General features: G+C 41.1%; 1 protein-coding gene across 1 annotated transcript; it reads right to left on the reverse strand.

Annotated features, from left to right (window-relative positions):
• Nucleotides 1–731: 731 nt before the first annotated feature.
• Nucleotides 732–6811, reverse strand: LOC115322215 (pancreatic lipase-related protein 2). The gene is made up of 6 exons (XM_042292541.1): nucleotides 6710–6811; nucleotides 5738–5905; nucleotides 4912–5211; nucleotides 2841–3093; nucleotides 1998–2192; nucleotides 732–967 (listed from the first exon to the last, which is right to left on the reverse strand). The coding sequence occupies exons 1-6, from the start codon at nucleotides 6809–6811 to the stop codon at nucleotides 732–734; spliced, it is 1254 nt and encodes a 417-aa protein (XP_042148475.1).
• Between the last annotated feature and the right edge of the window lie 6883 nt (nucleotides 6812–13694).

A 13694-nucleotide genomic window follows, 5' to 3' on the forward strand; every position in this document is an offset into this window, starting at 1 on the left:
ACTAAGACCATTAGTGGCAAGGCTGAAGACTTGTTAAAGACGATGTCGGATAACAGCTATGTCACTCCCGTATGAGAACAGATTGCGTCTTTTCTGCTGACAAAGATGTGTTTTCTTCAGTCAACCATCGAAATACATTTTTTGCATGATAATGTCGGTAACATCTACGACAACCCTCACTAAGTCTTCTGTTAAAATTAAAACGCAATGAATGTTTAGAAGCTAACCGTTATTACTTTGCTCTGTTGACAGCTCGGTGCTCGCGATGCTTAGGGAGAAAATACCTTTCAATTCCCCACAATGTCATACTAATACCCATATGTACTTGAAAGCACGCACTCCAAGTGTAAACCTTCCGCAAATATACTCCGATCGTTAGCGTAGTACTTACCTTTGATAATTGGCTGGGATTGATGTTCCGTATAAATATCGCAAACTGTTTACAATTCTAGTAAACGTGTTTTTTTTCGTTTTCTTTCCAGTATGAAGGGGTAATTAGTGATAAATAAAAATAAATAAAATAACTGTGTTCTTTGGTTTCAATTATCAAACATTTGCCAAGTTAGGAACTAGTCCTGACTTGGCAAATGTTTGATCATTTGTTTATCTTATTTTTATTTTTATTTAATGTATATACTATATAAATAATAATAATATTATTAATAATAATAATAATCAACACTTCTTAAAATAGTGAGTATTTTATTCAGTAATTTAATCGGGGAAATTTGTCACGCACTTCCCACGCAGAATTCTGATTGCGTGTTGGTCGTCAGCACCTGGATCCCGCGTCCTCGAGCTCGCGGGCTGAAGTACCCCATTTCTCCGCGCTCCCCCCTCTGCACGCACTTGTTTTCCAGGAACGCCGAGTAGCCTCCTTGACACGGACTCGACACGAACCGGCACCTTTTGTTCTTGATGGACTCCAGGAAAAACAACGTGGCGCGGTTGTGATCGCAAGTCAGATCTGTAACAAATGGAAGTGCTTATGTTTCCCTCTACTGAGCAGATATTGATAAAACTTCCCCAAAAATGTGGGTGACACGCTGACTTCAAACTCATAAAGGGAAACGAAAATTCAGAAATGCACCAAGTCACGTGTCAGACACCACGTGAATGTGTTGGTGGTGACCATCGAATAAGGCTAGCTTGCAATGGTAATTGCTTGAAACACACTTACTTAGAGAAAGAAATGTACGAAGGGACCCTGCTCTTTGGGATAAAATTACGGTCTAAGTGCTGATCGCGAACGTTTGGTTTTGTGATATTTAGTGATATTGGGAAGATTACTTCTCAATTAACTAACACTGTCAACAGAATCCTCTTCAACCTCCATTTAAAATTTCCTGTAGCCGTGCCAATGCTGAATTCGGTTTATAAAAGTTTTATTTAGAGAAATGGCACTTCTGGATGTTATGTTTATATAGCAAACATGTTCAGAAGGGAAGAATGTAAACAAGAACTTGTCAGCGTAAAAAAAGTTTAAAGGGTAAATAAATCATGGCGAAAAACAAAAACAAATGATGATTGTATAACATGAGGTAAAAGAACTGCAATGCGGTGAGAGCGTCCACAGGTTACGGTTGGGGAGCACGTGGAAGGGAGGGGGGGGGGGGGAGGTAAAAAGAATGTATGATTGACATTATGGGATGACAAAACGTAGAATATGTTTTCGTCCAGAAACATACTCCAGCGAGTGAATTTACAATACTGCGTTTCACCTAATGTTGTACCGCAGCGAAAGCTAGAAGCTCGAGCTCATAGAGTTGGCAGCTGCCTTTAGTGCACGACAGCTTGTGCCGCCGAGGTCTGCCCCAGAGGAAGGAGCTCGCGCTTGTAGCCTTCCCTGCGGTACATCTTAAGGTGAAATAGAGTATAGTGAAAATTTTTTATTAAAGCGCTAGTGTTGAAAGGTGCGCCTTGGTATCAATTTATGTTTGCTAGAATCCCATAAAACTATAGAAAAAGTTGGAAATTTATAGAAGAATATGTCTCACCGAGAGGTGGACAACCCGGCTGTTTCTTGCCACCATTCGGATAGAAGTCGACGTGCCCTACAGGTCTGTCGATGCCAAGCTGACCACTGATAATTTTTTCTCCACCGCTTGTATGGATAGCGTCCACGTACTCCGCATCTTTGCTAGACACGGATACCTCTGTGTCGTCGAAGAGGGGACCTGCTGGATCGAGGGCTGCAAAAGCGCGGATGTATTAAAAATGCACTTATGTAGCGCAATTTTATATTTGTCCATCGTGTGGTATAATATAGTCACAAATGGAAGATTCTAGGCAAATCTATAACCTAAAATAAATGTCTAATGATACGAACTTTTACCTACAAATTAAAATAGAAGGGTAGCACCCGTGAGCTGATACTGAGCGCGACCGGACTAAGGAGTCACCCACTCGACAACACCCCATGGGTCTATGATGACAAGTTTACGTAGGGCTGCACTCATTTATGTAACGCCTGCCCTTAATATGCCGTGTGGCACGCTGTGCGAATAAAAAACAAACTTCTTATACAAATATATTAATTAAGAGAATCCGATATACAAACATCGATTTGTTTCGAGGGGCCGCATTGTTACTAATCTCAATTCTGGATGCACGAATTAGGCTTTCAACCTCGCAATACAGTAAAATTAAACCTCGCTTAAAATCTTAAATCTTTCTATTAAAAATATTTTCAGTAGTGCTTGCACAAAAATGCACAAAATTGTCGAAAAACGATTGTCATACTACATATAGCTGTCTGTCGAAACAAGTAAATTTTCAGCGCCTTCAGTCGTGCGAGCGATTCACACTGCTGCTGCCACATCTCATTGAAAAAAATGTACCTGTGATACGGCCGATGAGGCTTCTGGTGTCTTTCTGGAAGTGCCTTCCGGCAAAGCCTACCACTTGACCTCCGAGGCTAAATCCAATGAGATGGATGTCTGCTGGTCTTAGTGCTCCCTGGTGTGATTTGACTAGCCGCTGTAGAAGAAGAGATATTTCTCTTCCTACGAGTGCGGTATTTCCAGCTGCCTTAATGTAGTTTAAAGTCTTCGCACCACCTTTCCAGTCGACGATAATTACGTTGCAGTGTTCCTGCGAGCACAAAAAACATAATAGAAAAAGGCATTTAAAAAAATTTCACGAATATTTCTTCTTGTTTGTTTTATGGGGAGCTTATCGCGTCAGTGTGATCTGTGCATAATATTTCCTTGAGATTTTTGGTGACAGTAAACGACCCTCAGTACGCTTTTGTTTTGTCAAGTTTGATGGTCCCTAATGTTAAGATGTTACTAAAATATATTGATCGCTGATTCCTTTGAATATGGCCACAGTCATTAATATCGGAAACTAAAACTTATTATTTCACACTAGTGAGCTGCTGGAACCTATGCCATATCAACAACGTTCGTCTGATACTCATACTTTTTCTTCTCGTGTACTTGCACCCTTTAAAGGACCGACCACACTAGCGACAACGGCGCCCCGTTTGGCACCGCTGTGCGGTACCGCCGTCCGGCGTCCCGCCCCAACGCAAGGAGGCCACAGTGGCCTCCGTTTTGCGGGCGTTATAGTCACGTGACAGCACCAGCTTTCGGGATCACGAGGGCGCCTCCCGCCGGATTTTCCGCTCTTTCGTCGTCTGCTCTTCATTAGATTCTTCCGTTTCGGCTCTCATCTTTTGCATATATCAGCATCGGAACCGCACTCGCTGCCTACGTGGTAAATTTCCACGTTGATCTGGTGATCAGCGTGAATGTGATCATCCTAGCCTGCTCGTTGATCTTGCGACGGACGTCGCAGCGCTCTGAAGAAAAGGAGGCGCAGGTTTCGGGCGCGGCCGAGTTTGTTCTACTGAAACACCGAGGTCAGTGCTCTGCTGCCCCGGCTGCGTGCCAGAGATGAAGGTTACTTTCGAGAGTGTCACCAAATCAACACGACATCCGTCACAACACAGGCGACATGCAACAAGTGCCACGGAGAAACTGACCTGTAATTCCAAATTCCTCTCCTATATTTTCCCAGCGGTTGTTCTTAGCCTTTTTATCTACTTAGTCTAGCTGCGTCTTGTCATGTAAAAAGGGCAACAGTCGCATTGGGCATTGGGGGAAATAGGAATAGCAGACGAAACAAAACAACGCTACGCTCCTTTGCAACGTGCATGACGCGCGGACAAGCGGCTTGCGCGTTGGCATGGCATCGCAACGTCTCTATCTACGCCACCTGCCATAGCCCTTTGGCGAAATCCCCCAAGCGCCCCCGGCAGTGAAACGCGCGAAGAATTGTGGGAGAGACTGTCCCTCGCCTGGCCGCTCTGCCTTGAGATCGCATTGCCTTGTCGCTTGTCTCCTCTTAATCCTCTGTTTTTCGATTTAATTGCCTATTTTTATCTATTTCAGTGTATTTTTTATTGCTTCTAAGCGTTTCTATTCTCTTCTGCGCGGGCCGCAGAAGAGACGATTTTCTATTTTCCCATGCGCGGGCATGGGAAAATAGAAAATCGTCTATTGGCTCCTTTCTTCTGCGGCGAGGAGCGGCGAGCTCTGAACCGCGCAAGGACAGGTTGGCATGGCGGCGCCGGCCGGCGCGCCGCTGAGGGCGAAAGCTGGTTTTGGCCGGCAGCCGGCCGCGGCCAGCGGCGTGCGTCGGGCCTTAATAATGTCTGCCAAGCGTTTGGGGAACAATGAAGCATGAATTCAATTTACTAATATTAAAATGTTTTTATGATCGAAGTCACGATGTGCTGTATACCACGCACTTTCATTTTTGTATATCGTAGTGTAATTGTCGCCATGAATATTGCTTAATTCAGACACACCACGTGACACTTGTAATATCCGAGCAGTTAATAAAATATATTTTTCGGTTTATTCATTAGGGAAGTCGTATGCATTAAAGGTGCTTACTAATTACCTCCTCCAGAAGTGCGTCCTTGATGTTTCTGGCCCAGGTGGCATTTCCATCTTCATTAAATCCATGCACCAAAATTTTCAGTGGTTTCGGCTGCCTGAATTGGTTCACTCTGCCTTCACGTGATGATCCCTTGTTTTCTATGGTAATCGGATTCTGCTGATTGCTTCGGGAATATAGCAGAAACATCGTGTTCACTTTCTCCGGTTCAATCGGGAACGAGGAAGGCAGTGTTAATAAGTCCCTGTTTGTGAAACACCCAACACGGTCGTAGCAAACTTCGTCGTTGCTGTCATCCACCACCTGAAGTGAACATAAAAACCTCGTGAAACACACTTCTGGGTTGCTCGGATTCAAAGAACGCTGGTAATTTCAGTGCACGAATACAAATTAGAGAAAAATTAGAGGCGTCCTATGCCAAAGCGATTAAGCTAACAGCCGTGATTACTAAAGGAAACTAATAGTTCTGACGCAAAGCACATGTTCCTGTTTTAGAATATTCTTTAGATGCCAATTTCGAAAATGAATAACGCATCTCGGAAGACATACTACATGATTGCACCGTTAACGTTCTAGATAACGTTATAAGATATTAACTAATCAATATTACAATGCTATTTTTTGCATTTACACAGATCATTACTGAATTTGTATGTAACTATCGTAGTATGTTTTTTTAATGCAATCAAACGGGTGAGGTGACTGTTTCTCTCAAAGGACTCAAAGACACAAAATGGTTCCAACGATTTTTTAAGTATGTTTTCTTTTTGCTAATTTAGAGATGTAAAAGAGTTAAACAGAACTTGAATAATTCGACTGCACTCCTTACCTTGGGAAGAATTTTCCCTATGTTTCCGGGCAGGACATCCTCCACTAACTTTGTCGATGAGTTAATAAATCGTTTCGTAGCTCCCGATAACCTGCGAGACTCAAGGTCTTCATCCGATTCCTCCCTACCAGGTAGGCTTGACGTACTGTTTTGCCTCGATGACGGCAACTGAAACCATAATTTATGGTAAAAATGACTTTAAACAAGAGGGAACGTGCACCCTTAGGCTTCACCAAACACGCAATTGTTCTTGTGACTACGAGTGTAAAAGATTGTTGTCAAGGATTCACAGTTGGTGGGTTCAAATCCTAATCGAGATTCTCGCAATTTTATTTGGTTTGTTGCAATACTGACGTGCACTATATAAGTTCATTTTTAGCCTCCGCACGTTTTTTTTTTTACCTAGTACTACATAGTACTATACTCCGTTCCACCTTCAGTCTGAGCGCAGTGGACGCCACAGGCCATCCCAGCCGATCCAGCGCCGGGAGAAAATCGCGTGACCTGCCGGTTGGGCAGAGGGACACAGGGAGCTCAAGGTCACATGACACTCTCCCCACGCTGGATTGGCTGGGATTACTCCTAGCGTCCGCTGCGCTCGGACTGAAGGTGAAACGGAGTATAGTCATCCGCTAATCACAGTAAGGTGAACACGTGATACTTCTGGCTTTATAACACGCTTTATTTTAAAAATAGCTACGATGAATAATCACCCGAAGAGAGACCATCTCCACTTCCTGGACGTTTGCGTATTTTCGAGGGCGGCGCGCATTGTTTGATACAGCTGCCTCTCTTAACAGCCTTTCCACGTCAGGTTGAAAGTTCGGCGAATTATCCCAGCTATGAGAAAGACTATCAGCGCTTTTCAGCACTTCGGAGTACTTATTCTGCTGCTTCATATTTACAACATGTTTCATAACCCGGAGTATAGCCAGCACTTATGATCATCACTGCAATCGGTGGTCAACTTACGTGGGCTCCTCCTCGCTCCGCTGACTGGTGAACCGATCCTTCATTTCTGTCGGACGATTGCTGAAAAGGAAACAAAGTTTCACCTGTACAAAAAATAGACATGGTCACTCCCGGTTGAACAATATCTTCGGCTTTTTTTAATGTAGTTCTCGGGAAATATTGGATAATGCAAATTGGGCAATGCCATCTCTGCCATCTGAAATTACTTTGGCGATGAAACATGATACCTAGGAACTCATATCTTTTTTCACGTAGTATAATCGTGAAAGTGTTTTATAAATTCAAATGTTTTGGAAAACTTCCACCTTACCTATTCCAGTTAGTGTATTTATAAATATTATGTAATTGTATATAATTGGCCAATTGCATGCCCTTTGACGAGAGAGAAGAGAACCCCTCTTGGTTAACACAAGTGGGTATGCAATTTAAAGGTGTATTTGAAAGGCCAGGGCCGCTGTGTTCTCGCTGTGTCCTATTTTTTAGACAAGATGAACAATAAGAAATCGATAAATGGCATATAAAGTTGAGATTATTACAATTTGACTGTACATATGATACATTAAATTAAAGAATCCATAAATGATTTTTTTTTGCAGTGAATACACTTAAATATAAAAGGAAGTGATACTAATAAAACATTCAGTTTTAAATTAGTAGCTTCAGCTTACTGGATGAAATTGTTTAATCGAATAATTTTTACATTCAAACGTGTCCTCAGAATGTTATTTAAAACGATAGCCACTATTATGGCCACATCTAAAAAATGTATTATCTTCGGCGACAGAAATTTTGTTTGCAAACAGAGGCACAATAGTTGACTTTAACTAATGGCGATAATTTCAAAACTTATTTCGTACATTTGGATCATGTGTTAAATGATTTCAGGCTGAGACGCAGTTGAACATAAACGAATTGATTCGTTAACGACGTGAAGACCGGGCCTTGAAGCTTGTTGTAGTTCCAGCGGCGGGTGCCTTGGCAGTTGGCACATTACATAAATTCGTCTGTTTTATTAGTGGACTCTCCAGATACACCGATACACTTTTGGCGCCACTGAAAAGTGACCGACAGCACACCTAGTGGCGGTCTCAGGCAGCCTCATCGAAGTTGTCTTTCTATGGGTTTCTCCGTGTTTTTTTCCTCCCTCATCAGTGTCCGAGGACGCTGACTTGGTAGCCTATGTGAATGCTGGGTTGACATGAATCACGCCTCCACAGAAGTCTCGTTTGTACCTCAAGTTTGACTTTGAATCGGACGTGTTCGCACCTCCTGGACTTCCTTTACCCACGGTACTAAGGGAGGGTGTTGGTTGCTGGTGGCCCTCCGGGAGGGTCTGTTTGCTATTTTGCCTCTTAATACTACTCCTCGTCCTCCTTGTGTACTTTTTTACACCAATACGAAGCAGGGTGCCCACACTCTACGTCGCGTTGACCGCCTCTTCAATATGGCGAAGGACTTTCAACAGTTTATGGCCGTGCGCCCCTGCCCGGTCCGAGTCTGCTTTATTCGCCGTTCTAGTGTTCCCGCTCATGCACATGATCTATGCATCATTTTGAAATTTCGAAGAGCTCTTATCTCTTCAACAGTGCATTACCTAGCAGGGAAATGAGGCACTTGAAGGTTCTATGAGATGCCACATTTTACAATTAGCAAGTTTATATTCGAGCCATATTTAACTTACGGTTGATCCTGATAACCCACGGGAGGCCCCAGATGGACCGTTCGCTCTGTTTCCAGTATTCTGAAAGTTTGCATGAAAAACGTTCACTAAGTTACGAACAACATTGGAGGAAGCGTTCATTGATTCATGAAACAGCATATTTGACTGGATGAACTGTTCTTCTTGACCTTCTGGCGCCCGGAAGACAACTCTGTGAATAATAAAAAACCTTATAATTATGACCGCGTAAAACATATTTGAGATACTGAGTGAACTTGTGTGCGCAAACACAAAGGACGAAGACGAATGAGTGGACAAGGACAAGCCCAAAAGTTGAACTTGCCGAAACAGCTCTGTTATCTAAATCTTGCTGGTGCTTTTGGTGTGACCCCAAGAAGAGTTTTAAGTTCCCGAAAAGTGCGCTAACTTCTGCAGGCATAAGGCACTTTCTCAGGCAAAGGGTGATGCATCTTACCCGACAGGTAGAAAAAACAATGTGGCCAACCGTGGGGTTCACTTGTGAATTAGAGAAAGGAACGTTGAAGAAAGAGCTGGCTGTAGAATGAACAAAGTTTAGCAAGACTTGTTGTTGGGCTAGCTGATTCATGGTACTGCGTAAACTTGTAAAACAACTCGAAGGACGAACTCGAAGGAGTGACCAAGGAAAAGCGCAACAGTCGACCTCGTCACCACAGCTCTGCTTTCAAAATCTTGCTGATCCGCTTGGCGCGACTAAAAGACGGTATCACGTTCCCAAAAAAAAAAAACACTAACCTCTGCAGGCACAAAGCACTTTCTCAAGCAAAGGGTGATGCATTTTCCCGGCAAGTAGAAAAAAAAAATCTGGCTCACAAAGGGGTTCACTTGTGAAGTAGAAAAAGGGACGTTGAAGGAAGGGTCCGTTGTAGGAGGAACATTCATTCAAACATTCAAACCAGGTTAGTGCACTTTTTGGGAACGTGAAACCGTCTTTGGATTGCTTCTGTAAAATTTTGAGAGCAGAGCTGTGGTAGCAAGTTAGACTGTAGCGCTTGTCCTTGTCCACTCCTTCGTGCTCGTCATCTGTGTTTGCGCATAAAAGTTTACTCAGTACCACAAACCAACTAGCCCAGCAACGAGTTTTGCTAAGCTATTTTTCTTCTAAAAATGGGTAATGTTTTCAACGTTCCTTTCTCTATACTTCACAGGTGGTCCACTTAGTGAGCCACGTTGTTTTTTTCTACTTGCCGGTCAATATGCATCGCTCTTTGCCTGAGAAAGTTTCTTGTGCATGCAGAAGTTAGTACACTTCTTGGGGATGTGAAACCGTCTAGGGGCCATGCCAAACGCATCAGCAAGATTTAGAAAGCATAGCTGTGGCGGCAAGTTCGACGGTTGGGCGTGTCCTTGTCCACTCCTTCGTGTTCGTCCTTTGTGTTTCAGCGTGCACGTTTACTTAGTACCATGAACCAACTAGCCGAGCACCAAGTCTTCCTAATACCTGAGATAATGACGCTTTGGTTAGCAGTTCACACTGTGCGACTATATGAAAGCTTTGGTAGCAGCCTATCAATTATGAGGGAACTCAGAAAAAAAAGGGAATGGCAAGTTCGTGCTACTTACGTCACAATTTTTACGTTTGTAGTTTACGATATGCATTGAAATGTTAATTTCCTAGCCGTGTACTTACGGTTGTACGTTTTGAAGTGGTCTTTCTTGATTCGAAAAGCGCTGGGCCCTTTCACGAAATAATTGACCGGACATTATTTTGTGTTTACTCGTCTAAGGTATATGAGTGTTAGTTGTAATAAATTCTCTTATGCCATATATATTTTCAGTGTGCAGAATGTTTGCGTACAGTAATGTAATGAGCACGCATTGCACAATTTTCTTAAGTAGAGAACGTCTTTTGAGACGTTCTCTGTGTCTGTTCCTTCTACTGAAAGTTCTTCCGATTTCTTCCACCGCAGTCTCAGGTGTAATACGACATGATTAGCTACCACCAGCTCGCCTGCACTCTCACCGTCTTTTCTTAAGTACTCGGAGATTTTCTAGATATTGGCTTGTGGACTTCACAGCCGGGTTTGCCAGAATATTAAAAATAGAAAACCTTCCTTAGAAAACTTTTGCTTACTGTTGGTCGTCCTCGGTCCGATGACTGACGAACTGATCCCTCATTTCTGCCAGACGATCTCTGAAAGTAAAGCAAAATGGACTAATGGGACAAAAAAGTTGACAGAATAACCGTTCAATCGAAAAACATAGTTAACTTCTTGTCCTCTAAAATCACTAGGCCGACAAAATTAAAACTTTCGCAGATCGCTTTTTTTTTTGGCAGGACCAAGTTGTCATTGATCCATATGTTTTCTGAAATTGCATCTTTCCGTGTCCCAATATGTGCATTTACAATGATCGTGTATTTGCGTGTAATATGGAGAATCGCGTGCCAGTACCAGCCAGGAGACATTTCTGTTGACATTAAAGGTTATGTAATCAAAGTAGAAGGGATCCCCATTACGTTTTGGGGTTTTAGTAGGATCTGCGAAGAATTAGGGGTGCTGTATTCTTGCTTTGTCCTTTTTTTGATTGTCAAGTGAAAATGATCGAAAATTGGTAGATGGAGCTACAAGTTGTAATTAAATTGATTCAATAACATCTATGAGTGACGGGTCAATAAAGCCATTGAGGGTTTTCTTGCCTTGAATAACCTAAATATATATTGTGAGTAGTTATATTAAGTATTAAGTTATGAATTAATACTTTAGGTTTATTAGGTTTGTAGAGTAATACTAGCATCATAACATAGTAAAATTTAGTTATATTGGTATTTAAATGTCTATATATCTTCAAAAATATGCCATAGAAATAATAGTGACTGCTGTGACTACCTTCCGAGAGACGTATACCTTTCTCTGTGGGGAGAGTAATTTATCTGCAGCTAGAGGTAGAAATATTGCTTTAGCTTATGCTGATGACTTGCTTATTGATTTTTTATATGTTATTTGAGTATTACAATGATTTAAGCGTGACTACCAAAACCAGCGATGAGTGGTATTAAGTCTTCAACAATGTTTTTTGTGCGTTCCACAGTTTGCAACTGGCAACGCTTTATACTAGTTGTATTTCACTTACGTTTGATGCTGAGGATCCTCGAGATGTAGCAGACGGCCTGTTTGTTCTGCTCGGCACATTCTGAAAGTTTGCGTAAAATGTTTACTAAACTCAAATAATATTGGAGATGTACTTTGATTTAAATAACACGACGTATTTGACTGGATTGCTTGGTATTCATGACATATTGAAGCCTGGAGGACAACAAATATGAGATTAATTCAAACCATCCAGTTATGTCAACGTAAACATGCCTAAAATTATGTTTAATTTTTCAGGTTTTATTTCAGACAAATTATTTTTGGGGATGATATCTGTATAGATAAAAGGGCCGTCCCCAGGATCATTATGTGCTAGCGATTCACACATTCCGACCAAGTTATCGCAAGCGCATTTTTTCTTACAACTCACACACGATACTTAGTAGAACTCCCTTTTACTGCGTATTTAGGTTCCCTCAATATGCAATTTTTACCACACTAAACACTTTGCTAGCTTTCAATAACGCGGGATAGCTAGGAATTCATTCTACTTGTTTCACGCTTTGTAGGCTACTATTTTACAGTACGCATTTTAATTTGATTGTTATTGTCATGTGCTCCGGTTTGCGTTCTTCTTTGTTGTCTTTGCTTTTTTGAAAGATTACTGGACACTTTCTCAAAACAATTAACCCCACCTTTCTGCAGTTCATAAGTCATAATTTTATCGATTTAAGCAGCAAAGATAGTATTTCATCAATGTTATGAGTGTACAGATTAAGCCTAAGGATAAGAATGTAATGAGCAGTCATTGCCCCTTTTCCTTGTGCCTGTAGAGAGTTTATTATATAATCTGATAAACTTCGTAATAAAATATACCAGAATACAATTTTATTTTTTCTAGAAGTTACTTACATTTGGTCTTTCTTGGTCCGCTGACTGACGACTCGGTCCATCGTTTCTACCGGACGATTGCTGAAATTTGAGGAAAAGAAAAAAACATTTATAATTAATAAAAGAAAAATTAGTCCTGGTAAGACCACAGTTTTTATTTATTTCTTCGGAGATAAGACGATTAGTCAACTACACCCATGCCCTCTCAAATTTTGGGTAATATGGACCCGAGCCCTTGCAACTCGCTTTTTTTTTTGTCGTGCTAAGACATACGAAAATTTGAAGCGATTAAGATATATTGGAGGATTGCAATTTGCAACCTTACGTATCCTAATTGGTGTATTTTTAAGAATTAGGTTATTGCTCATAGTCTGGCAAATATCTTGGCATTTGAAGACAGGGAACATTTTTGTTAATATCGAAGATGTAATAAACATTAACGGGTAACCACAAGACGCTTTTTGGTTTTAGTTTCATCTGCGAGAAAAATGGCTAATTATAGAAGGTTTAAAGTTGTTATTAACACAATGAAATGATACTTGTAAGTGGCGCGTCACAAGATCGCTAAATGTTATTATTCTATTTGACACCACTAAATATGCATGTGTAGTGCTCCGGTGGCGGAAGTAGATGGCTGAAGTACAGTTATAAAATATGAGACTTTTAAGTATTTGTTTTGGATTATCTGTTCAGTAGTTAATTACTAGCCTTACAAAATCATTTGATCAAGTAAATTGTTTAAATTGTTTTAATATCTTTGACTTGTCTTTTATAAAATCATAGAGAATATTGGGTCTACTCTTGAAGAAGCGCGTTATCATCTGTAGCAACAATTATTATATCTGCCACCAGAGGCATATTTCTTTATTTTCACTGATGCTGAAGTTTCTTAAATTTCATTTCAAATATGTAAATTGAATGTTGAAACAATTTTATTTATCAATCACCACAATTGTTTAAAGGTGCCATGCAAGTTTTCGACAATGCGCTAATGAAGTGTGTAAATGCGAAATTTTTGGCTTTTACGGGATTCGCCACTTTGCAAGCATCAAGGTTTTCATATTAGTTATATTTAACTTACGGTCGATCCCGATATCCCGCGGGATTCACTGGATGGGCTGTTGGTCCTGTTTGAAGGATTCTAAAAGTGTGCATAAAATATTTCCCAGATTTAGAAATGCACTGGAAAAAGTGAACTGTAACACTTAATAAACGGTGTGCATTTGACTGGATGGGCTGCTATTCACGTCATACTGATACCCGGTGAACAAGTATGTGAATGGAAACACTAATTATGTCAACATAAAAATGACTTAAAATAATTGTTAAAATTAATGACAGCGGCATAGGTAAGCTGGCCGTC

The sequence above is a fragment of the Ixodes scapularis genome, unplaced genomic scaffold (genome assembly GCF_016920785.2).
Source record: "Ixodes scapularis isolate PalLabHiFi unplaced genomic scaffold, ASM1692078v2 PGA_scaffold3__209_contigs__length_174095766, whole genome shotgun sequence".
NCBI lineage: Eukaryota > Metazoa > Arthropoda > Arachnida > Ixodida > Ixodidae > Ixodes > Ixodes scapularis.